This window comes from Lithobates pipiens, unplaced genomic scaffold (assembly GCF_037356315.1).
Source record: "Lithobates pipiens isolate NorthernLeopardFrog02 unplaced genomic scaffold, aLitPip1_a1.2 Scaffold_71, whole genome shotgun sequence".
In the NCBI taxonomy this organism is placed as follows: domain Eukaryota; kingdom Metazoa; phylum Chordata; class Amphibia; order Anura; family Ranidae; genus Lithobates; species Lithobates pipiens.
In genome coordinates, this window is record NW_027507894.1 from 181,323 (window position 1) to 208,606 (window position 27,284).

At 48.9% G+C, this 27,284-nt stretch overlaps 1 protein-coding gene across 1 annotated transcript in view; it reads left to right on the plus strand.

Annotated features, from left to right (window-relative positions):
• Positions 1-27,284, plus strand: part of LOC143959353 (voltage-dependent T-type calcium channel subunit alpha-1I-like) — a gene marked incomplete at its 5' end in the record, with an annotated part of 1,248,755 nt that overhangs the window by 94,535 nt on the left and 1,126,936 nt on the right. Inside the window, 2 exons of the mRNA XM_077468015.1 lie at positions 24,693-24,818; positions 24,938-25,027. Coding sequence (XP_077324141.1) covers positions 24,693-24,818; positions 24,938-25,027 — 216 coding nt within the window. The remainder of the gene's footprint in view (positions 1-24,692; positions 24,819-24,937; positions 25,028-27,284) is intronic.

The following is a 27,284-nucleotide window of genomic DNA, read 5'->3' on the forward strand; positions in this document are numbered from 1 at the left end:
TATCCCCCCCCTTTGTTTCGATCCGGAGGGAGGAACACCAGCACCCATCACGATGGTTGGGACACCTCTGTGCTGGCTGTCAGCCACGTAGGCCCAACCCTTTTTCCGGGTGCGCTTCCAGGAACATTCCCCCCTGGATCTTAACAGGTTCCTATATTTTCCTATACTCAGCCTTCCTCTTCTTTTCACCTTACAAATACCCATTTTACCCTTCACCATCGGTATTTCAGGTTTAAAACTGTTTCTCTTGTTACCCATGGCAACCAAATCATTGTTTGCAGAATGAACTCTTAACAGATCACAGCTTTCCGTATCATCAGTGCTTTCCAACTCAGTGTTTGTTAGAAGAAGACCCGAGGAGGGACTACATCCGACGGGACCATAGCACAGCTCCACCTCACCCGTTGTCCAACACTCCATGGGTACCTGTTCTAACAAACTACCTTGACCCAAGCATAAACCATTTTTTCCAGGTGTACACATTACATTGTTACGGCAACCAACATTAACACTTTCTCCCATAGTGTCTCTGGGCACCTTAACTTGTACCCCTGGGCCAGTGACAGAAAGCATCTCTGCTACTGCTGAGTCCATTCTGGGCCCTTCCTTCTCATGAGGCCTAGCGGGTAAGGCAGTATCTGCGCCCTCTACTGACCACTGCTCCGCCGCACCTCGGACCACACCAGCAGAGATTTTTCTAGTCACCGCCCCAGACGGAGAGACCTCTGATATCTCAAGCAGTTCTCTCGTGTGCCTTCCATACCAATCAATAACTAGAAGTACGCTCACAGAGAACCTGGAGATCCTGTGCCAAATGGGTAACCATTGGTCCCACCAATTCCACTGTTGGTCACGGTTTCCCAGCACTGCCTGTACTACTTGGCTCCACCCATTGGTGCTACGCAGCACCACCTGGTCCAACTGCGGCAGAGATACCCAAGTATACAGTAAGTTCATCTTTACCAACTCTAACATTTCTAGTAAAGTTTCTGTCATCTCTAAACATCCCATGTCTAAACACCAGAACTTTCTAGGGTCCTTTACCCTGTCCAAGACATGGAGGGGCTCAGCGACTGCAGGTTGAGAGGGTGAGACATTTGAAGAGACCTCATCCTCCTTGGAGGTACTCATCATCACAGCTTGTTTCTCCCCTGGAGAGCTGTCAGACACCTGTCTCACACTTATTCCTTCTGCACCAGTGTTGGTGAGCCTCTGCAGGTCATTACAAGTCACACTATCACTTTGATACTCAATATCATTTAGCTGTGGGGCTGTGGCCAACACATCTGCGATGCCAGTGCCCTGAACTGTTTCTTCAGAGTGGAGGGCAGCAACCTTTGCAGGGACCAGGACGCCCTCAACCACCGGCGGCTCTGCGATCCCCCTGTCTGGCATAGCAGTTGTGTCCACACCCTTGTTACTTAAGCTAGCCTTAGCCAGCAAGGCTAGCAATTGTTTGGCCCAGCTGTCCCAGTCCATTGTGGTTCCACCATGAGTGTTCCACAGCGTTGCATCACCTGCTGTAGAAAGCCGCACAGAACCCTGGGATTCATTAGCTTTAACTGCACATTCGTCATTTCTATATACATCATTTTGTAACACCACACTTTTATCAACGTTGCATTGGGGTGATGCTTCATCACCTAAAGCTTGGTGCAGCACACCATTTTGAACACCTTTTTCTGGTGGCATTACAGACACATTCAGCTTTGTACACTCAACTTTTGCAGGCTGAATTAACCCCTTGCCCACTGGGCTACATGTAGGGTTGTGGGGCTGCGCCCACACGCTCTCACTGTGTGAATTAGTCCCCCCTTGTTCCACCAGCATAGCACCAGAGCCATCCTGGGCAGCCTCTGACTCCAACACATGGAGTCCCCATGAGACTTCCATGGACAATCCTGTGCCTCTGCCTGTCATGGGAGATCTCCTACTCTCATCACTGGTAGTGAACACATTACCAACCTCACTCTCAGATATGACATTACAAGAAATACATGTTTCAATGTCATTACACTCATCACGTTTAGCAATAGTATCACTTTTGTTAGTACGATCATTAGCATTCTCATTACATGTAGACACAACTGCTGTTTTTGTGGTTTGTTTATGAGCCACCATAACCTCTGAGCGACTCTTCACAGCACCTGCTCTCTGTAAAGGGGCACTTTTGCCTATTTGGGCAGCTCCATAGCTGACCTGGGAAACTCTCTGCTCCAACACTGCAAGCTCCTTGGAAGTTTCCCTGGGCAACCCTGCAGCAGCTGTCACTAGGGAACATGGTACCAGCACTGTTTTGGTCACCCCTAGCTCAATTTTCCCAGCCATCTGCTGGATCATAGCAGGCATATGCAGAGTCCCCATGTCCTTTTCAGTCTTTAGCCCTGCGTCTAGTTGGGCTTTACGCTGCGCCTCCCCACTGCTCTGGGTAGCACAATGCAGAAAGTCTATGTCCATTTGTACTGCGGATCTCCCCACTGGACATACTCCCACTTCACTGGATTCAGCATCATAAACTGAAACAGTCTTACCAGTTCCTGCAGCTGGTGTCATAGCCTTCACTTGAGTGCGTTGTCTCACTGGTGTGGTGTCTCCACAGGCTGACTCCCCCATGTGGCCATGGAGCAAAACTGCAGCCTTTCTGGACCCACTGACGCCCCCTGTAGGTAACACAAGATCCTTGTTGCTAGGGGTAACTGCAGACTGGCGCTCCAAAGCTGGTTGGCTATACCTCATGCAGGATTCAGGCTGATATACTCTCCTCTCTGGACTGACCCCTTGGCCTAAGTGGCCATGACAGAAAACCTTACGTTTCTCTGGATTTCCAATTCCTAGGACTTCCGGCGACACTTCTCCCATCCTGGAGCATTGCTGGCGGCCCATGATACGATGGAACTCTCCTCTAAGAAGGATTTCCTTTTTAAACTTGCGATAGTCATCCTGGCCCCCATCCATCAAATGGTAAACCGACCGGAACTCTATCCGCAATAAGGTTTGCAGCAGTTTTGGCCACCGGTCCCTAGGCCATTTTCTCTTTACAGCAACTTTTTCAAATCTTACAAGGAAGTCTCCCACCTCCTCTGTAGGCAGCATGGGTTGCATATAGTCAGAGGCCAAGATTTCAGCTCCTTGCACTGCGCCCCACTCTTTGCGATTCCGCTTGAACCATGCATTCACTGTCTCACAAATCACTGGCCCCTTTTGACTGGCCCTACAAGGTGGAGACATCTTCCCAGGCCATGCTGAGCTCACATCCTCTTTAACTTGATTAAACATGAACTTGCTTTTTGACTGCCTCATCCTTGCAATCACATGCACACAGCAGCTTGTAACAGTTCTCAGCAAAGGACAAAAAAAAAATAAAAAATCTGATGTTTGATTCTTCCTTCACAGGTACACAACCTGCATGCAACACAGTCCATCAAATAAACGTATACACAATGCTGTTCGCCTGGCTGCCACACACAGCTAGCAGTAGTTCCTGATGCGACTCACCATGGAGCAAGGACCCGGATTCCACCGTCTACATGCCCGCATTCGAACACCACTTGTAATGTTGGGGTGATTAAGCACAATTGGTAGATGCACATTTTAGTCTACATCAGGCAGGCGTTTTATGGTTAAGGGCCTGGTAGCCCACGTTTATTATAAGAAAACAAAAATATTTAGTTCATCCAGTAATACCACGCAGGGGTTTAAATTCATTCAGCACACAAATGAACATACCAAGCCACCTGGCTCTCAATTGTCAACAGTTCCTCTGCTTGCTCCCAACAGATTTGTCAACTCTTTCCAGCCCCCTGGACTCACCGACTTCCTTAGTCTTCCTGACTCTCAAGGTTGTCAGCCTTTCCCAGTCCCTTACACGGACTACAGTCTCCCACAGGGCAAACCACTCTTCAGCCAGCAGCAAGCTGTTCACACTCCTCCACCTTCCACTACCAACAGCCCTTCATTTATATGGCCTATATGCAGCTGGGCACACACCCTGCTCGTTAACATCAAGACCCAGACACAGGGCTGGAGATCCCGTCCCACCCATGACTCTCAGGGATCTCCAAACTACAGAATCCCATCTGGAGCTAGCAAAACCTGGAGAAAACTGACAGAGCAGTTTTCTCCATTTAAAAGCTACACTCTGTAGTCTTGCAGCCTGCAGATATGCAAACTCTGTGTCTGCGTCTTGTTTTCCTCCAATTTCATAGGGACAGAGCCTCGCTCTGTCACAATATATATATATATATATACAGCCATATTCTATATATATATATATATATATATATGTATATATATATATATATATATATATATATATATATATAGCCATGTGCTATATACAGTATTCAATGGACCGGCCGGTTATCTGGATGGGTTCCTGCAGCATTGCCATCCTCCAGGCTCCCTCGTCTGCTCCGGGGACTTCTCTGCCTGTCGGCTGCTCTCACGGCGGCCCCCGGCTCATTTAAACTCACAGCGTCCGTTACCGCGGGGGCCGCCGGAGATAGCCGAGTTTTGTTCGATGAAGCGCTGTCGGAGAGGAGCAGGGCGGGGGAAGCCGAGCGGTGGCGGAAAAGGACGACTGTGGGCCGGAGGTGGCCGAAGATGTGTGCAATGCTAGCGTTATGAGAGCGCCGAGTGGGGGCGGAAAGAGCCAAAGTGCGCCGCGCTGCGCTCGGAAGTACAGCGGTGCTCAAATGAATGGCTGTGCGAGTAGCGCAGCCATTCATTTGGCTAGGCTGTCACTGAAACCGGCCCACTGAGCCATCGGCCCACCGGGAATCTCCCGGTAGTCCCGATGGCCAGTACATGCCTGCTGGGTACTTACACTTGTGCTGCTGATGCTCCTGATCAGAGTGATTTCTGGATCATATTATGCTCCTCCTTATACATGTTCCTCAAGATCCCAATTTTATTTTCCAAAAACACAATGATTGCATCAGGGACCAGAGTCTTCACAAATTCCAGAAGTTTCTTCAGCATTGACCTCCTAGCTTGTTTATTATAATATAAGCTGTGTTTCACCTCTAGCGATGGACGAACTTCCAACGGGACGTTTCGCGAACGAGGACCGATAGTTCGCAAACCGTAACGTTCGCGGCGGGCCCCATTGACTTCAATGGGAGGCGAACTTTGCAAACCTACAGGTCAAATTTGCAGCCACAAAATAATTACTAGCTGTGCAAACATAGTCTCACCACATGGCCAATGACAAAACACATGTATGAGGTGAATCTGGGATCGACAACTACAAGCATTCTTTTTTTATATGTGAAATTCTGACAATTCAGGACTGTGGAGCGCATGAAGGCAATGGAGGAGAGGGAAGGTCAGGGTAGGCAAAGAAGAGGGTGCAGGAGATGATCACCAGCAGTGTGACATACAGCAATGACACCTGCACCGTGATAGAGTCATCTGACACTAGCACCGTGATAGAGAGCACTGACATCAGCAGCGTGACATAAAGCAATGACATCTGCACCGTGATAGAGTGATCTGACACCAGCACCGTGATAGAGAGCACTGACATCAGCAGCGTGACATACAGAAATGACACCTGCACCGTGATAGAGTGATCTGACACCAGCACCGTGATAGAGAGCACTGACATCAGCAGCGTGACATAAAGCACTGACACCAGCACCGTGATATACAGCACTGACACCAGCACCGTGATATACAGCACTGACACCTGCACCGTAAGCAGCCCAAGGAGTAAGTCAGCATAGCACAGGGATGGTGGGAGCCCCTCATAATGAGCATAGCACAGGGATGGTGGGAGCCCCTCATAATATGCACAGCAGAGGTACAGCCCCAGGAGGAAGTCAGCATAGCACAGGGATGGTGGGAGGCCCTCATAATAAGCAGCCCCAGGAGGAAGTCAGCACAGGGATGGTGGTAGCCCCTCATAATAAGCAGCCCCAGGAGGAAGTCAGCATAGCACAGGGATGGTGGGAGCCCCTCATAATGTGCATAGCACAGGGATGGTGGGAGCCCCTCATAATGAGCATAGCACAGGGATGGTGGGAGCCCCTCATAATATGCACAGCAGAGGTACAGCCCCAGGAGGAAGTTAGCACAGCACAGGGATGGTGGGAGTCCCTCATAATAAGCAGCCCCAAGAGGAAGTCAGCATAGCACAGGGATGGTGGGAGCCCCTCATAATATGCACAGCAGAGGTACAGCCCCAGGAGGAAGTCAGCACAGCACAGGGATGGTGAACTTTACAAACCTACAGGTCATATTTGCAGCCACAAAATAATTACTAGCTGTGCACACATAGTCCCACCACATGGCCAATGACATAACACATGTATGAGGTGAATCTGGGATCGACAACTACAAGCATTCTTTTTTTATATGTGAAATTCTGACAATTCAGGACTCTTGAGACAATGGAGGCGAGGGAAGGTCAGGGTAGGCAAAACAAAGGGTGCAGGAGATGATCACCAGCACCGTGATATAGAGCACTGACACCTGTACCGTGATAGAGTGATCTGACACCAGCACCGTGACATAACACATGTATGAGGTGAATCTGGGATCAACAGCTACAAGCATTCTTTTTTTATATGTGAAATTCTGACAATTCAGGACTCTTGAGACAATGGAGGTGGGGGAAGGTCAGGGTAGGCAAAGAAGAGGGTGCAGGAGATGATCACCAGCACCAGCACCGTGATATACAGCACTGACACCTGCACCGTGATAGAGTGCACTGACACCAGCACCGAGATAGAGAGCACTAACAGCAGCACTGATACCAGCAACTTGCTGCTGGGCCCCAAAAATAGGACACCGCTCAACCTCTTCAAACAGGAGGGTACGGGCATATAGTACGGTGTGCTTTTTAGGTTGTGATTAGCAGACTGTACCTCAGTCAACCCTATATACTGTAGTACGCTATACCTTACCAGTCCTTAGAAGGACCTTTGTGGAACTAGTAGGTTGTGATTAGCAGACTGTACCTCAGTCCCTATACTCATAAAGGACTACTGCAGCAGAAGGGCAACAGTCAAGTATAATATTCTTTCTATATTTGGAAGAAAGAATATTATACATGTACAAGCCTATTACCATACCAATCCTGAAAAGAACCTTTGTGGACCTAATAGTAACAGCTACTGATTAAACTGACTGTCCCTCACTGCCACACACAGCTTCCTGCCTGTCCCTATTTAAACTGACAAAACACAGGCTCCTGCAATAAGAACTTGAATAGCACTCAAAACTATATCCTGTACTACTTTACCATACCAGTCCTGAAAAGGACTTTTGTGGACCTAATAGTAACAGCTAATGATTAAACTGACTGTCCCTGCTGCACACAGCGTCCTGTCCCTCTCTCTACACTGACAAAAGACAGGCTGCTCCAACAATGACTTGAATAGCATTATCCCGAAGGTATTTTCAACGGCTCTTCTCACTCTAGCCAGCCCGTTGTTTAAATCCTTCCTCTCTGGGATGAGGGAATGGCCTCATCAGGTGCTTGCCCAGACCAAACGCTTCATCAGCAATAAAGACGAATGGGAGTCCTTCCACGTTATCCGGATCAGGTGGCAATGCCAGGCCACCAGTCTGGAGACATTGGTAAAACCCCGTCTGGGCAATGACTCCTCTATCCGACATCCGGCCATTCTTCACCACGTCCACATAGAGGAACTCATATTGTGCCGACACCACCACCATTAACACTATACTATTAAAGCTCTTATAGTTATAATAGTAAGACCCCGAATGGGGTGGTGACAGGATGTGGACGTGCTTCCCATGTATAGCCCCTCCACAGTTGGGAAAGTCCCAATGGTTGGCAAAATGGGATGTCACAGTCTGCCATTCCTGTAGGCTATAGGTGTATATGGGCCCAGGATATCCTGCTGAGGAGAGTAGTGAAGGCAAATATGCATGTAAGCCAAAAAAAAAGAGCATTTTAAAAGCTTACAGCATGCATGAGGATATAGGGGACATTCATAGCATATTCCAATCATGGTAATTAGGGAATGATGAAATAAATACAATACATTAGCAAACACTAAATACATATAATGTGATAAAGGATAAAACTTACCCTAATATAGTCCTTCTGCAGGACCTGAATAATGACAGAACAGGTCTATGGAATAATGATCCCCAGAGCCTGGGGGGAGCTGTCTGTAGAGAACTTGAGGATGCAAAGTAGCCCATTATGCTTTACCTTTGCAGGGAAACAAAGAGGAAGTAAACCCATCAGAGTTTACTTCCTCTTTAAAAGACCTTACCCAGGACTGTTAAAGTCATTGCAAAGTCTCTCTCTTTTTTTTTAACCACTTCAGGACCGCCGTATTGCCAATGTACGTCAACACAATGGCACAGGCAGGCACAATCACGTAGATGTACGTGATTGCCTTCCAGCGGGTGGGGGGTCCGATCGGACCCCCTCCCGCTGGTTACGGCGGTCCGGTTCGCTCAAGGAGCGCTCCGTGATGAGGGGATGGCCGTTCGTTTTCGGCCACCCCCTCTGGATCGCTCCTGGCCAATGAGAAGCTTCCTCCCACTGTGTATTGTTTACACAGGAAGGAGGAAGTGATGTCATTCTCCTCGGGGCGGTCTTTTTGACCGGACTACGAGGAGAAGACTAATAGTAAGTGTGCACCAACACTACACTGACATGTAGGTACACACAGGCACACAAACCCCCCCCCGATCCCCCCCCCGATCGCCCCCCGATCCCCCCCCTCCCCCCCCAGTCACAGTGTCACTGATTGCATTGATCATTTCTTTACTGATCAATGCATTCAGTGTCAGTTGTGACAGTAAAAACTGTCAGGACAGTTAGTGTTAGGTCCAGGGTAGCCCCCTATCACCCCCCAATAAAGATTTACCCCCTGATTGCCCCTAGAGTTAACCCTTTCACCCCCTTTTGCCAGTGTCACTAAGCGATCATTTTTCTGATCGCTGCATGTGTCGCTAGGTAGCTAGTTATTTTTTTAGGTTCACCGCCAGGTTTTTATATCGCTAGGTACCCCGATATACTACCCAATAATGTTTTTAACCCCCTGATTGCCGCTAGTTAACCCTTTCACCCCCTTTTGCCAGTGTCACTAAGCGATCGTTTTTCTGATCGCTGCATTAGTGTCGCTACAGTCGCTAGGTAGCTAGTTATTTTTTTAGGTTCACTGCCAGGTTTTTATAGCGCTAGGTACCCCGATATACTACCCAATAATGGTTTTAACCCCCTGATTGCCGCTAGTTATCCCTTTCACCCCCTTTTGCTAGTGTCACTAAGCGATCATTTTTCTGATCGCTGCATGTGTCGCTAGGTAGCTAGTTATTTTTTTAGGTTCACCGCCAGGTTTTTATATCGCTAGGTACCCCGATATACTACCCAATAATGGTTTTAACCCCCTAATTGCCGCTAGTTAACCCTTTCACCCCCTTTTGCCAGTGTCACTAAGCGATCGTTTTTCTGATCGCTGCATTAGTGTCGCTACAGTCGCTAGGTAGCTAGTTATTTTTTTAGGTTCACCGCCAGGTTTTTATAGCGCTAGGTACCCCGATATACTACCCAATAATGGTTTTAACCCCCTGATTTCCGCTAGTTAACCCTTTCACCCCCTTTTGCCAGTGTCACTAAGCGATAATTTTTCTGAACGCTGCATCAGTGTCGCTAGTGTCGCTAGGTAGCTAGTTATTTTTTTAGGTTCACCGCCAGGTTTTTATAGCGCTAGGTACCCCGATATACTACCCAATAATGGTTTTAACCCCCTGATTGCTGCTAGTTAACCCTTTCACCCCCTTTCACCAGCGATCACAGTATAAGTGTCACTGGTGACGCTGGTTAGCCAGTTAGTTATTTAGGTTCCCCGTCAGGTTTTTATATAGCGCCAGGGACCCCCATATACTACCTAATAAAAATTTGAACCCCCTGATTGCCCCTAGTTAACCCTTTCACCACTGATCACCGTATAAGTGTAAGGCCCCGTACACACGGGCGGACTGTTCGCCCAACTTTGTCCGCTGAACAGTGTTTGGGCGGACAGTCCGCTCGTGTGTGGGCTTTCAGCGGACAGTTTCAGCGGACAGTTTGACGGACAAGGTTTTTCGGAATTTCCGAAAAACTGTCCGCTGAAACCTTGTTTCAGCGAACAGTCCGCTCGTGTGTAGGCTTGTTCGTCAAACAAAGTTCCGCACATGCTCAGAAAGGATTTTCACGCCGAAAGTTATAATGCAGTGTATAGGACGTCGTATTTTTCGTCCCGTCGTACGTGCCGTTCACGTCATCGCGCACGGTTTCAGCAAACTGTTCGTCCGTCGTGTGTGGCCATGTCCGTCCATGCTAATTTTGAGCGGACTGTTTGCCGAAACTGTTTGACGGACAAAGTTGGGCGAACAGTCCGCGCGTGTGTACGCGGCCTTACGGGTGACTCTGGTTAGTTTGTTTTTTATAGCATCAGGGCACCCACCATTTATTACCCAATAAAAGTTTAACCCCCTGATCACCCGGCGGGTGATATCAATTAGGATTTAGGGTCAGGGTCTGCGTCGCCCCAGGCAGCGCTAGGTTAGTGCCAGTACCGCTAACACCCACACGCAAAGCATACACCTCCCGTAGTGGTATAGAATCTGAACAGATCAATATCTGATCTGATCAGATCTATACTAGCGTCCCCAGCAGTTTAGGGTTCCAAAAAAACGCATTGTTAGCGGGATCAGCCCAAATACCTGCTAGCACCTGCGTTTTGCCCCTCTGCCCAGCCCACCCCAGTGCAGTATCGATCGATCACTGTCACTTACAAAACACTAAACACATAACTGCAGCGATCGCAGAGTCAGGCCTGATCCCTGCCATCGCTAACAGGTTTTTTTGGTAGCATTTTATATTCAAATCCGGAAGGCAGTGCTTGGTTTTCGGGGTCCCGTACGTGGCTAGGCTCCCAAAAAGTCCCCCACATGTGGTATCCCCGTACTCGGGAGAAGCAGCAGAATTTATTTTGGGGTGTAATTTGACTTCTGCCCATAGCATGTGTGAGCAATATATCATTTAGTGACAACTTTGTGCAAAAAAAAAAAGTTTGTAATATTCCCGCAACTTTTGGCAAAATATAAAATATTCCATGGACTCAACATGCCTCTCAGTAAATATCTTGGGGTGTCTACTTTCCAAAATGGGGTCATTTGGGGGGGTTTTGTGCTATTTTGGCATTTTATGGCCTTCGAAACTGTGATAGGTAGTGAGGAGTTAAATCAAAAATTTGCACCCTTAGAAATCCTGAAGGTGGTGATTGGTTTTCGGGGTGCCGTGCGCGACTAGACTCCCAAAAAGTCCCACACATGTGGTATCCCCGTACTCAGGAGAAGCAGCAGAATGTATTTTTGGGTGTCATTTCACATATGCCCATAGCATGTGTGAGCAATATATCATTTAGTGACAACTTGGTGCAAAAAAAAAAAGTTTGTAATATTCCCGCAACTTGTGGCAAAATATAAAATATTCCATGGACTCAACATGCCTCTCAGTAAATAGCTTGGGGTGTCTACTTTCCAAAATGGGGTCATTTTGGGGGGTTTTGTGCTATTTTGGCATTTTATGGCCTTCGAAACTGTGATAGGTAGTGAGGAGTTAAATCAAAAATTTGCACCCTTAGAAATCCTTTTTTTTTTTTTTGTCATTATTCAATCCCTTAGGACAAAAAAAATAAATATTCAATGGGCTCAACATACCCATCAGCAATTTCCTTGGGGTGTCTACTTTCCAAAATGGGGTCATTTGGGGGGGATTTGTACTGCCCTGCCATTTTAGCACCTCAAGAAATGAGATCGGCAGTCATAAATTAAAAGCTGTGTAAATTCCAGAAAATGTACTCTAGTTTGTAGACGCTATAACTTTTGCGCAAACCAAAAAATATACGCTTATTGACATTTTTTTTACTAAAGACATGTGGCTGAATAAATTTTGCCCTCAATGTATGACTAAAATTTAGTTTATTCGATTTTTCTTATAACAAAAAGAAGAAAATATCTTTTTTTTTCAAAATTTTCGCTCTTTTTCCATTTATATCGCAAAAAAAAAAAATCGCAGAGGCAATCAAATACCATCAAAAGAAAGCTCTATTTGTGGGAAGAAAAGGACGCAAATTTCGTTTGGGTGCAATATTGCATGACCGCGCAATTACCAGTTAAAGCAGCGCAGTGCGAAATTGCAAAAAGACCTCTGGTCCTTAAGGTGTTTATTGGTCCGGAGCTGAAGTGGTTAAATAACAAACATGTTTTACTTACTTCCTCTGTGCAGTAGTTTTGCATAGAGCAGCCTGGATCCTCCTCTTCTTGGGTTCCTCTTCGGCTCCCCTGGCCCCTCCCTCCCTTGCTATGCTATGGGGGCACGCGAGCCGAGCTGCAGCTCCTTGTGTCCATTCGGACATGGAGCTGCCTTTTGGCCCCGCCACCCTCTCTCCTGATTGACTAACTGACTTTGAATGACAGCGGTGGGTGCCAATGGCGCTGCTGCTGTGTCTACCCAATCAGGAGGAGAGTCCCTGACAGCTGAGGGACTCGTGGACATCGCTGGACAGAGATGGGGCTCAGGTAAGTATTAGGGGGTGCTGGGGAGGCTGCTGCACACAGAAGTTTTTTTTTTTATCTTAATGCATATAATGCATCAGGATAAAACAAACCTTCTGCCTTTACATCCATTAAATTACTATTAGTTAAAGGGTATAGTTGTATTCCTTTGTGCAGATCTGTTATAGGAAACTCTACCTTCAATGCTCTTCTATCCTGTGCTGCTTAGAGTTTAATGTCACTCTCACAGAGATTAACAGGTAATCCTGTAAAACGGGGTCGAATACCTGTCAGTCGTGGCCTACCTGTCGATTGAAGCCATCTGACAGGTAGATAGCAATGCTGACATGCCACCACCTCCCGACCAGGCCTGCCATCTTTCAGGACAGGGCCACTATTTGGAATATGTGAAGCAGAGCTGCAGGAAGTATTAGTATGGGTTAGGGCTGGACAGGAATGAGGGAGCTTGCTCCAATTGGTGAGCCATGAGAGTCCCTGCCCAGCAAGCACAAAGCTGTATCTGTGTTATCACTGCCACAACAGAGTATGATGAGACGCATGCTTGACCCGTGTAGCCCAGATATACACTCAGCTGAAATAGCCCCTTTACTCCTACCCCTTTTCCCTTAATAATAGACCACACAGTTCTCGTGGAGTAAACTGGCCACAACAGCCTTTATTAAAAACCAAAATAAAACTCCAAAATTACTTTAATAATAAATACCCTTAAATAACCTATAAACACATATAACCAAGAAACAACATGTTTTACCAGATTGATTGGTCAGTGACGGAGCTAAACTCCTTCTTCCCATATACCTATAAATATATATATTCGTATATATCTATATATACACCCAGGGGGGGCACTGCGGGACTTTCTCCATAACCTCCTAGGCCTCCAGCTGTCCCGCTCGGAGACAACCACCGTTCCCGCAGTGCAACAACACCATTATTCATCAAAACGTTTGATGTACACACCGGAGGGGCCATCTACCGACGAGCCCCCCACCCACTTTTTCCACCTCTATAACTGCTACCGTCACTGACCAATAAATAACTACCGCCAACCCCAGCTGTCATGACGACCCTTGCTCCCGAACCTGCAATGACAAAAAACATTAACACAGCCTACAGTAACAACAACCTATAAAGGGAGGGTGGGTGGGAAAAACTGCCTCCTCGTGTCTTCCTCCTTCCGCACTGCCCGTTCCCGGCTCCGCCCCCTTCCTTTAACTGGCCGCTCCCCTTCCTTCAGCCCCGCCTCCCCTTCTAAATCCCACCCCTTCGTGTGTCACTAGACACACGGTCATGTCCGGCCCTCCTCTATCCATCCCTGCGGTCCGTCCCGCTCCGGTCCTCTCTTGACCCGTGTAGCCCAGATATACACTCAGCTGAAATAGCCCCTTTACTCCTACCCCTTTTCCCTTAATAATAGACCACACAGTTCTCGTGGAGTAAACTGGCCACAACAGCCTTTATTAAAAACCAAAATAAAACTCCAAAATTACTTTAATAATAAATACCCTTAAATAACCTATAAACACATATAACCAAGAAACAACATGTTTTACCAGATTGATTGGTCAGTGACGGAGCTAAACTCCTTCTTCCCATATACCTATAAATACAGTGGTGTGAAAAAGTGTTTGCCCCCTTCCTCATTTCCTGTTCCTTTGCATGTTTGTCACACTTAAGTGTTTCGGAACATCAAACCAATTTAAACAATAGTCAAGGACAACACAAGTAGACACAAAATGCAATTTGTAAATGAAGGTGTTTATTATTAAAGGTGAAAAAAAATCCAAACCATCATGGCCCTGTGTGAAAAAGTGATTGCCCCCCTTGTTAAAACATACTATAACTGTGGTTGTCCACACCTGAGTTCAATTTCTCTAGCCACACCCAGGCCTGATTATTGCCACACCTGTTCACAATCAAGGCATCACTTAAATAGGAGCTGCTTGACACAGTAAGGTCCACCAGAAGATCCTTAAAAGCTACACATCATGCCGAGACCCAAAGAAATTCAGGAACAATTGAGAAAGAAAGTAATTGAGATCTATCAGTCTGGAAAGGGTTATAAAGCCATTTCCAAAGCTTTGGAAATCCAGCGAACCACAGTGAGAGCCATTATCCACAAATGGCGAAGACATGGAACAGTGGTGAACCTTCCCAGGAGTGGCCGGCCGCCCAAAATTACCCCAAGAGCGCAGCGACGACTCATCCAAGAGGTCACAAAAGACCCCACAACAACGTCCAAGGAACTGCAGGCCTCACTTGCCTCAGTTAAGGTCAGCGTTCATGCCTCCACCATCAGGAAAAGACTGGGCAAAAATGGCCTGCATGGCAGAGTTCCAAGGAGAAAACCACTGCTGAGCAAAAAGAACATCAAAGCTCGTCTCAATTTCTCCACAACACATCTTGATGATCCCCAAGACTTTTGGGACAACATTCTGTGGACCGATGAGACAAAAGTGGAACTCTTTGGAAGGTGTGTGTCCAAGTATATCTGGCGTAGAAGGAACACTGCATTTCATAAAAAGAACATTATACCAACAGTAAAATATGGTGGTGGTAGTGTGATGGTCTGGGGCTGTTTTGCTGCTTCAGGACCTGGAAGACTTGCCGTGATAAAAGGAACTATGAATTCTGCTGTCTACCAAGAGATCCTGAAGGAGAATGTCGGACCATCTGTTTGTGTACTCAAGCTGAAACGAACTTGGGTTCTGCAGCAGGACAATGATCCTAAACACACCAGCAAGTCCACCACCGAATGGCTGAAGAAAAACAAAATGAAGACTTTGGAGTGGCCTAGCCAAAGTCCTGACCTGAATCCTATTGAGATGTTGTGGTATGACCTTAAAAAGGCCGTTCATGCTCGAAAACCCTCTAATGTAACTGAATTAGGACAATTCTGCAAAGATGAGTGGGCCAAAATTCCTCCAGGATGTTGTAAAAGCCTCATTGCACGTTATCGCAAACGCTTGGTTGCAGTTGTTGCTGCTAAGGGTGGCCCAACCAGTTATTAGGTTTAGGGGGCAATCACTTTTTCACACAGGGCCATGATGGTTTGGATTTTTTTTCACCTTTAATAATAAACACCTTCATTTACAAATTGCATTTTGTGTTTACTTGTGTTGTCCTTGACTATTGTTTAAATTGGTTTGATGTTCCGAAACACTTAAGTGTGACAAACATGCAAAGGAACAGGAAATGAGGAAGGGGGCAAACACTTTTTCACACCACTGTATATATATTCGTATATATCTATATATACACCCAGGGGGGGCACTGCGGGACTTTCTCCATAACCTCCTAGGCCTCCAGCTGTCCCGCTCGGAGACAACCACCGTTCCCGCAGTGCAACAACACCATTATTCATCAAAACGTTTGATGTACACACCGGAGGGGCCATCTACCGACGAGCCCCCCACCCACTTTTTCCACCTCTATAACTGCTACCGTCACTGACCAATAAATAACTACCGCCACAGCCTGAAAGGGTGAAACCTCATCCTTGATGGCACCTCCACACCCGCAGGGCCGCCTGAATGCCCTCCTGAAGCCCCAAAGACCAAAGGTCAATGCCCACATCCGTAAGATGGACCCCATCCTTCCGTAAATAAAGGCCAACATTGACCTCTAAGTCCCTATGGCGAATCACCAGCCCCCCTTCTTTTGCCAAAAACCTCCCGACCACCTTATTGATTCTAATCCGTGCCTTGTTGATTCTGTACACAGACCGGGCCATGCGCCAAGTTGTCCGCGCCACCATGTCTGACCACAGCAGCAACGTGTCCGGGAAAGCTGTGCGCAGGTATACCAGGTCCGCCTTGATATCCGCGATCAGGTCCCTGACCGTACGAACACCCAGGTCGTTACCTCCTGCATGCACGACCAACACATCCGGCGGCCCATCCAAGCCAACATATCTTTCCACTTCTGGGACCACCCCGCCCCACATCATACCCGGCCTACCCAGCCACCGGATGGTCGCCTCCCGCCCGGAGATCCCCAACTGTCTCCCACCTGGTCTGGCATCCCCTCTCCTGGCCCCCCAGCACACATACGAATGCCCCAGGATCCAGACGAGGCGCGGAGGCCCTCCATCTGAAACAACAGAACAGAACATAGCAATCACTCACCCCCACTGTACAAAAAACCCCCCTTCTTTTTTTTTTTTTTTTTTAATTTATTCACAAACCAACTGCGGTCTAACATAAGTACGGAATCGTCTGGATTCCCACCTCCCCAGCCTCCGCACGTCCGCTTCATCCAACCCGCGTCTGGCGGCCTCCGTGGCCGCCCCGATACGGAAGGAGTGGGAAGCGTACGCTGCACTATCCAAACCCAACCCTTGCAAGCATTGTCGCAGTACCGCCACAAACTGGTATTTGGACAAGAAAGACCCATCCGCATGAACCAAGAAAGGACCACCCCCTGCCGGCCGTTCCCGAACAAAGCTACCCACCGCCCGAACAGGGCATGCCACACAGCCCGGCAACGCATGCAAGGACAGACGAACCCCCACACCTCGTTGGTCCGTTTTTGACCTCCTCAACAGCACCGATACGGTATCGTGGAGCACTGTTACATCCTGCGCCAACAATCCACCCCCGACCGCCTTGGAAGGGCTCACCAATTCCCCGATCCTGAAAGCCCCAAAAAACGCCAGCGAGAAAGCCGCCAAAAACAACAACCCTTCAAAGCGCGATGAACACACCGATCCCAATTGTGCGCACAACGACAACAGATTCACGAAAGTAATAGGCCGCCGCGCATCCTGACATTTATGCCCCAACCGATATCCCTTAACCGCCTGTTTCACCCAAAAATCTTTCGTCCAATCCGCCATCCCCCGCAGCTTGAACCAAAACGCCAACCCTGTCAATTTCTTATTTATGGAGGAAACCGACTTCCCCTCCTCCATGTTCCTGGTCACCCAATACAACACCAAAAGCCTCATCTCACGCTCCTCAGCCCCGACCTCCGCCTCCCGGACCAAAGCCAGCCATTCCAACCATACCTTATTATAAGCCGACCATGTGGCCGCACTTAAGGACCGCCGGATCCATCCTGCGGCGATTCCAATGCCAACTCCCAAATCCAGCCCGGGCAGGGGACTCCCTCCTCCATCGCGTCCGGCGCCAGAGTCCTGAACCTGTCCCACTGGAACCGAGACAAAGAATCAGCCAGGGCATTATCAACCCCCGGGATATGCACAGCATAAAGCAAAATGTTCAACTGCAAGCAGCGCAACACCAACTGCCGCAGCAGCCGTACGACGGGTTGTGAAGACGCCGACATGCCGTTGATCACCTGCACAACCCCCATATTATCGCAATTGAGCCGCAATTTCAAGTTCCTGCAAGCCTGCCCCCACAGTTCCAAGGCCAGCACCACCGGAAAAAGTTCCAGCAGCACCAAATTCTTAAGGAAACCCGCCTCTACCCAAGATCGCGGCCACGGCTCCGCGCTCCAGTGACCTTGAAAGAACGCTCCGTAGCCCGTGGATCCCGCGGCGTCAGTAACCAACTCCACGTCAAAGTTACTCACCGGGCCCGACATCCACACTGACTTGCCATTGTACTCGCTCAGGAATCTGTACCACACCAAAAGGTCTTCCCTATGCTCCCTAGTCAATCTGATAAAGTGCGTAGGCGACCGCACCCCGGCCGTGGCCGCCGACAGCCTGCGACAAAATACCCTCCCCATGGGAATGATCCTACACGCAAAATTCAATTTTCCCAACAATGATTGCAACGCACGCAACCGAACCTTCTTACACCCGTGAATCTCCCGAATTTCCCTCTGCAAGTCCCTGAGCTTCCCCTCCGGCAATCTGCACTCCATCGCCACGGAGTCAACCACTATGCCTAAGAAGCTCAGCTCAGTACGCGGGCCCTCCGTCTTATCAGCAGCCAAAGGCACCCGAAATCTCTCCGCAATGTGCTGCAACGTGGACAACAAAATCGCACACACATTGGAAGAAGGAGGACCCACGCAGAGAAAATCATCCAAGTAGTGGATGACGGAGTCAACACCTGCCACGTCCCGAACCACCCACTCTAAAAAGGAGCTAAACGCCTCAAACATCGCGCAGGAAATGGAACAACCCATCGGCAAACATCTATCTACATAAAACCGTTCCTGCCAACAACAACCCAGCAAATAAAAACTATCCGGGTGAACCGGCAACAGTCGAAACGCAGATTCCACGTCAGACTTCGCCATCAACGCCCCACGACCGTATCGCCTCACCCAGCGGACCGCCGCATCAAACGACGTATACGACACTGTACAAGCCTCCGGGTCAATGAAGTCATTCACCGACCCCCCCTTTGGGAAGGACAAGTGGTGAATCAACCGAAATTTGTGAGGCTCCTTTTTGGGAACCACCCCCAACGGCGACACCACCAACTCGTCCAACGGTCTCGTCGGAAAAGGCCCCGCCATCCGACCCAAGGCCACCTCCTTCGCCAGCTTCTCAGATACCACCGCCGGGTGCTCCAAAGCCGACTTCAAGTTCCTCGCCAGCGGGGGCACCACCGATAACGCACACGGGATCTTAAACCCATGCCGAAAACCGGCGTAGAGCAACCCCGCTGCCGCCCTATCTGGGTACCTATTTAGGAAAGGAACCATCCTTTCCCACATCACCGGCGTCGTCCCTCTTGTGCGAAGGCTCTCCGGCACGTTTTCCCTTCTTAAAACACCGCGCGAGTGCGTGTCCTCCCCCGCAGCCCGAACACTCGTGTTTGAACTTGCAGGCACCACCAAACTTGCAGGAGCCCTCGTTGAACTGCCAACACACTCCCCATTTTTTTCCGGCCGACAGTCCCGAAGAGTGGCTACTCCCGGCCCCCCCTTGAAATGGCCGATCAGGGGTCCTCGCCGACGCCATGAGCCTCATCCAGAGGCTAATGTCCTTGTGGTCCCAACGCAAGGCAGGTCGCACCGCCCTGCGTTGACGGAACTGCTCGTCGTAGCGAAGCCACGCCGTGCCACCATAAACCCTATGGGCCTCCCCCACCGCGTCCATGTAACAAAATAAGGCCGAACAGTGTTCGGGACTCTTTTCCCCGATGACGCTCGCCAAAATAGCGAACGCTTGCAGCCAGTTAGCAAACGTGCGCGGGATCAAACGGTACCGACGCTTCTCTTCATCCTCCTTCTTCGTATCATCAGGTTTAACCCTATCCAGGTTAAACTTCTCCAGGGGCAAAAGGGAGAAAATCTCCACATATTCCCCCTTCCAGATTTTGTCCCTCACCTCCTGTTTTAAATGCGCCCCCAACGGACCCTCGAAGCATACATATACCTCGCACCGAGCCGCATCTGCGATCCTCACAATGTCCGACCTCGCCGTCTTCTCCGTGCCCGGCGAATCCGCCGTACTCACCTTATCCGAAACCTCCGGCACTTGACCGCCCACGGGTATCGCCCCCGACCCCACACTGAGCACTCCGTCAGCGACCCCAGGAGTCGCACCGCCTGCCTGCTCCACGCAGTCGACACCTCCCCCCACCGCGGGATCCAGAACCGGGTTACCAGCAAAACGGCCCACCAGAACCCGCAAACCCTCCAACAGTTCCCCCAGCTGGCCCCGCGCCACCCCGTCGGGCACACTCCCGCCCCGCGGCTGGGCAGAGGTCGCCAGCGGCGGCGCGGGAGACCCTGTCATTCCCCCCCCCACCGACACAGAATCCAACAAACCCCTTAAAGCAGTGGTGAAAACAACATTGTCAGTCGACTTACCGGGCTGACTGGGCGGACTCCCCACAGCCGCTGTTCGGACCTCCCTGGACGTGATCGGTCGACTGGGCACTTCCTCCTCCTCCGACAGCTCCCCCTCCGATCTGCTCGCCCCGGCCAAGTCCTCCGCACACGGCGACCCCCCTGGCGAGGGGCCCCTGGAAGGCGGGCTGCTCCACGCCCCTCGTTGACTGGCGGCTGCCCCCCCGCTGTCCAGCGGGACCGGCTGTCTCTCGGCTCTGTTGGCAGGCGGGCCGCTCCTGGCACCGCTCCTGCTCCGTGATGCCCGCCCCTGATCACCTGACAGTCTCTGCCCCCCCTCCGGACTGGCCCTACCCCCGCCCGCTCGGCCCCCAGCGGCTGGCCCAACGCTGCTCCTTCCGTCAACCCCCCGCGACCCGTGCAGGGCTGCCGGGGGGATCGTCAATGGTGGACCCCTGGCCGCAAAAGCACCCTTCCTGGCCGTGCCATGAGGAGCCCGTTTGCCCGCCCCCCTCGTCTCCCGCAGGGCTGCTGGTGGGGTAACTCCGGACCTGCTTCGGACATCCGCAGCCGTGCGTCCATGAACACGAGCTGTGCGGGGGGTCCTGCCGTCCGCCCCCCCCGCTACGTGCAGAGCGGCCGGGGGAGACACCCCCGCGGAAGTCCCCTTGCTGACGGCCACCCTTCCGGCATCCGCAGGGCGCCTGACCCTCCTCCTGGAAGCCCCCCCCGGCCCCTGCAGGGCTGCAGTATCCAAAACTCCCGGTGAGACGGTCCCGCTCGGGCCTGGCAAAGGCCCGCCATGTAAGTCCGTGGCCCCGCCCCCTCCCGCATGTCCTCGGCCTGCAGGCCGCCCGAACCCCTCCGGACGTAGTGGCTGGCTCCTCTTAGCCGGGGGCAAGGAGTGCTCCCCCCGTGGGCTCCTGAAAAGTCTAGCAGGCCCCCCCACAGTCCCAGGCGAGTACCTTGTCGGCGGCCGGGAAATCCGCCCACGTGCCGCCATTCCGCCGCCGTCTGCGCCTCCTGGCCGTTCCTCCCGCTCCACGGACCCGTCCAGCGCCGCCGCTACCTGCTGGTGTAGCCAGTCCGGTCCCCGCGATGATGCCGCCGCCCGCAGCCTCTCCAGAAGCGCCTCCACGTCGGCCATGTTCGGGACGAAAACGAGGAGCAGTGAAAAACTGCCTCCTCGTGTCTTCCTCCTTCCGCACTGCCCGTTCCCGGCTCCGCCCCCTTCCTTTAACTGGCCGCTCCCCTTCCTTCGGCCCCGCCTCCCCTTCTAAATCCCACCCCTTCGTGTGTCACTAGACACACGGTCATGTCCGGCCCTCCTCTATCCATCCCTGCGGTCCGTCCCGCTCCGGTCCTCTCTGGAAAACAAACCAGTAACTTGAATGCTGGATATTTGTGAAACAGCAGCAGGGGGTCTTGCTAAGAAACATCAGGCTGTAATGTAGGGTGACCAGACATCCCCGGGTTCCGGGGACAGCCGCCGGATTGAGGACACTGTCCCCAAACCAAGACGGTCCCCGGCTTTGTCCCTGGATTGCATTTGAACAGGGGCTGGGGCAATTTCAAAGACAGGCAGTGCAGAATAAAAAAAAAAAATCTGAATTGCACTTCCCCCACTCTGCCGCTCCTACTAGCTTAGGGGGTGGGGTGTATTTTTGTCATTATCTGTCCCCTTTCTGATGATCATGTGCTGGTCAGAGGGGAGAGAATATTTCTTCAGTTTCGGGTGCATGCCTGTTCCGCTCCTGCTCGCATGTTCTTCTGCCTTGGCTCAAGTTCCAGCCAGCCACCTGCCCATCTCCTTGCCTTCCCTGGCCGAATGATCTTCCTCAACTCCCCACCCAGTAGTAGCCGGGGGCCCGGAGAGTAAGACTTGACAGGCTGTGAGGCGGGCAGCAGCGGTGACGGGCAGAGGGTTGTAATTGCAGCTATTACTAGTAAAAAAATATATATATATTATGTCCCCGGATTTAATTGAAAAAATCTGGTTACCTTTACTGTAATGGCCTTACCCTCAGTGATGTGTTGGCAGCGTTATATTATGCTGCTCCTTACAATGCAGATGTATGAAATTGCCAGATATCAACATTTATTTCCCAGCTGCCTCAGAGGAAGAAATGGTTAATAGTCAAGGCTATAGGTACAAACAGGCAGATGCATGGCAATGACCAATGACTTCTGCTTACATTTAACTGACCCTGCGCTCTGTGTTACGACTTACCTCTGAACTCTGCATTGCTTAATATCGAACTTTGCATGACTTACTCCTGACCCCTGTGCTCTCCATTACTTACTCTTTACTTACTGACTCCACCCAATGCTCTATGCACTACTGACCCTCTGTACACTGCCCTACACCCTACTGACCTCTGAACACTGCCCTACACTCCACTGACCTCTGTACACTGCTCTACATACTACTGACCCCTGTAATCTGCACTATATACTAATGACCTCTGTACACTGCCCTACATCCTACTGATCCCTGGACACTGCTCTACATACTACTGACCACTGTACACTACCCTAAATACTACTGACTCCTTTACCCCTACATGATAATCCTACTGACCTTTGTACACTGTCTTTACTACTACTGACCTCTTCCCCCCGGACTTACCTACTACTAACCCCTGTACACTTCCCCTCACCCTGCTTGGCCTCTGTACACTGCCCTACTTATTAATGACCCCTGTACTCTGCCCTACATAATACTTACCCCTGTACACTGCCCTACATACTACTGACCAATATACACTGCCCTACCTACTACTGACCCCTGTACACTGCCCTATATACAGTACTAATGACCTCTGTAAACTGCCCTTCATCTTAATGACCCCTGGACACTGCTCTACATATTATTGACCTCTGTATATTACCCTAAATACTACTGACCTCTTTACACTGCCCTACACTACATGATCATACTACTGACCCCTGCACACTTCCCTACACTGTTATATTATGCTGCTTCTTGCAATGCAGACGTGTGAATCTGCCAGATATCAATATTTATTGCACATACTGAAATAATACTGAGAGGAAGAAATAAATAGGCAGCTTCTTGTTCATGATCACTGACTTCTGCTTACATTCACCTGACCCTGAGCTCTGTGTTAGGACTGAACTCTGTGTTACATTCTTCTGACCTTTGAACTCTGCACTACTTACTACTGAACTCTGCATGACTTACTCCTGACCCCGTGCTCTTCTTTACATACTCCTTACCTACTGACCCAACCCACTGCTGTCCTAGCCGTCGTCCTCATCCCTGCTGACCCCCATCCACTGCTGTACTGACTGCCGAGCTCTGCCCTGCTGATTGCTGTAAACTGCCCTACCCACTACTGACCTCTGTACATGGCCCTACATACTACTCACCCCTGTACACTTGCCTACCTATTACTGACTCCTGTACATCGCCCTACTTACTACTGACCTCTATACACTGATCTACATACTACTGACCCCTGTACACTGCCCTACATCCTACTAACCTCTGTACACTGCCCTACCTACTACTGACCCCTGTATACTGCCCTACCTACTACTGACCCCTATACACTGCCCTACATACTACAGATCAATGTACACTGCCCTGCGTACCCCTGTACACTTCCCCACCTACCACTGACCCCTGTACAATGCCCTGCCTACTACTGATCCTGATATCTGTACACTACCGTAAATACTACTGACCTTTTTACACTGGCCTACATGATCATCCTACTGACCTCTGTACACTGCCTTACCTACTACTGACCTCTACCCAAACTACTACCAAACCCTGGAAACTGCCATACATACTACTTGCACAGTTGCACTGGCCAGAGCTTTTAGGCTAGGCTTAGTTTATATTTTTATAGTAATGTTTGTTTTGTTAAATTTTTATATGTTTTCTTCCTGTCGTCCTTTCTTTTTATTGGTGCCTTCCTAGTTAATTTCTCAATAAAAAAAAAAAGGGGGGGGGGGGGGGGTTCCGAACCTCAGTGATCTTTGATCTCTTCTATTTTGCTCAGGTAAATCTTCACCTTTTAAAGGTTGCCTACCCCTGCTCCAACACTGGCAGAGTGGTGTAAAGCAAGAATGGAATAAACCAACATAAGGGCTTTCTCTATCACGGATCTTCCTAGCACCATATGTATATTTATTTTATGCACATATATCCTACTTATCTTTTAATCAAAACTACATTAATTAAGTGATGTTCCCATTGATTGATTCTACAAAAAATACACATGCTTACACCTTATTTGAAAACATTTTGTATAAATGTAATTAACACTACAGCTTTGAAAGGAACTAAATGGAGTATCATACGTCTTATGTCTGCTTGCGGCAAATGTGCATTAAATAGTTTATCATTGTACTTACATATTTCTTCATTTCACTCTTTGTATGCCCTTTAGCTTTTTAAAGGTAAATTTTTCTACTGCCTTGGTGTAGATGTTCGAAATGTCACCAACAAGTCAGATTGTGAGGCTGCCAATTATAAATGGGTTCACCACAAGTACAACTTTGATAATCTAGGACAGGTAAGGCTTAATATCTATTTCCAGCAACAGCCCTGTATTGTCATATGAAGACTTAAAAATCTAGTAATTATTTTTTTTCTCATTCTTTACTTCACGTCAATTTTTTCTTTTCATTCCAGGCTTTAATGTCACTTTTTGTTTTGGCATCAAAAGACGGATGGGTTAATATTATGTATAATGGTCTTGATGCAGTTGCTGTGGACCAGCAGGTATCTATTCTTTCTGGATTCGTTAAATTTTCTCAATGAAGTACAGTGTATTTTTTATGACAGTGTATTTTTTATGACATAAGGTTTTGAACCTCCCTCATCCCATCGTTATCCACAATCACAACAGCATTCATTGATGCAATATTATATAATGATATTGTAAATGTTTAATAGAGTTAGGCCGCGTACACACGCGGGGACTGTTCGCCCAACTTTGTCCGCTGAACAGTGTTTCGGCAAACAGTCCGCTCGTGTGTGGGCTTTCAGCGGACAGTTTCAGCGAACAGTCCGCTGAACAAGGTTTTTCGGAAATTCCGAAAAACTGTCTGCTGAAACAAAGTTTCAGCGAACAGTCCCCTCGTGTGTAGGCTTGTTCGTCAAACTAAGTTCCGCGCATGCTCAGAAAGGATTTACATGCCGAAAGTTATAATGCAGTGTATAGGACGTCGTATTTTTCGTCCCGTCGTACGTGCCGTTCACGTCATCGCGCACGGTTTCAGCAAACTGTTCGTCCGTCGTGTGTGGCCATGTCCGTCCATGCTAATTTTGAGCGGACTGTTTGCCGAAACTGTTTGACGGACAAAGTTGGGCGAACAGTCCCCGCGTGTGTACGCGGCCTTACAGTTTGTCTCATCTTTGACTAGCTTGTGCCAGATCTAAATCTATATATACAGTAATTCCACATGATAGTTTGCACCACCTTACAATATTTTATTTCAGCAGAGCTTGTACAAAGTTATGCAACTGTTTTGAATCACATAGCCATCCTGGCGTGATCAAAATATAACCAGCTTCTGTAAATAAAAAGGACATATTTTCAATGTATACGTGTTCTTTTTTTTTTTACAGGTTGTTTTATTTTGATCATGCCTGGAGCAATGCTCTTTTTTGTTTTCAAATGTGTGTGTTCAGTACAATTATATTGATACTATGTATATTATTGGATACAGATGACATGGACCTCCAGTCCATTGATTATTTTCTAGTGTAAGGTGCGTCACTGATGGTCTTACCTGTAAAATAAGTTGCACTGTTGTACTGTATGTTGAATAACATTTACAAACTTTGCTGGAACAACATATATACCTGAAATGGCAAATGCTGCCTGCCTGTTAAGATTTGGAAATTTAGGGGGCGGGTCGACCGCTGTCTAGTATGGCTGCTGAGTGAAGAAGCTCCGCTCAGCTCTCCGGGATATCTCACTCCACGGCGCATCTACTGATCACTGTTGAAAAATTAAGCAATTAAATGGGATTTTTAAGGTGCCAAAACAGAGAAAATAATTTTTATAAAAGTAAAAATGTATTCAAAGTAAAAACAAGACATACAGAGAGTAAATGTTGATAATACATTACTACTACTGTGCTAAATGATTTCATCTCATTTTGCTCTGTTTTGGCACCTTAAAAATCCCTTTTCATTTCTCTAATTTTTCAATAATGTTCGAAAGGGACATGGTGTCCTTGTTAGATGATAGGCAAAACATTTTTCTCATCTACTGATCACTGGTTGACATCCCCAGAGCCCTGTACCTCGGCTCCACTCGGTGGTATGTCCAGAAGCCATAAAAACCTGTTACAGCACCTTAAAATTACTGAATACTTTCCAGCCATGGGACGGAGACCACAACAAAATGGCAGCGGGTCCACAAAGCCGATGGCTGCTGGTGTAGCTCTAGTGTCTGGAGCAGTGGACATTTTGGAGGTGACTGCCCCATCCACTAATACAGCTGCTTCACCATCCAGCTCTGCTATATCTGTACCAGACATCCGCAGCCCATTAAAATCACGGCCAAGGACAGATTCTCTCACAGCAGGAGAGAAAGACACCATAGAGGGGGTGAGTGCAGCCCATGATTCAGCACACTAAACTACAACAGAGCAAGATTCATTGCAATCTTCTCCACTACTGGACAGCCTATCTCTGACACAACAATAAAAGAAATGCTGCTTTCCTTGAGTGCTTCCATTCAATCTCATGTTTTATCTTGCTTGCAATAACATAAAGGTGAAGTTCATGAGCTAGGGAACAGAGTCAGTCATGTAGAGGACAAAATGAGCGAATTCGCAACTTCATTTAACACATTGGTTGACACCAATAAAGATCAAGCAGACGACATCGCTTGGATGAAAGCCAAGGTGGCGGATTTGGAGGACAGATCAATTTAAAGGTGCGTTGCATACCAGAATCTATCGCCACGTCCCAAATATCACATTACGTCTGATGTATTTTTAACAGCGACCCCCACATTATCCTC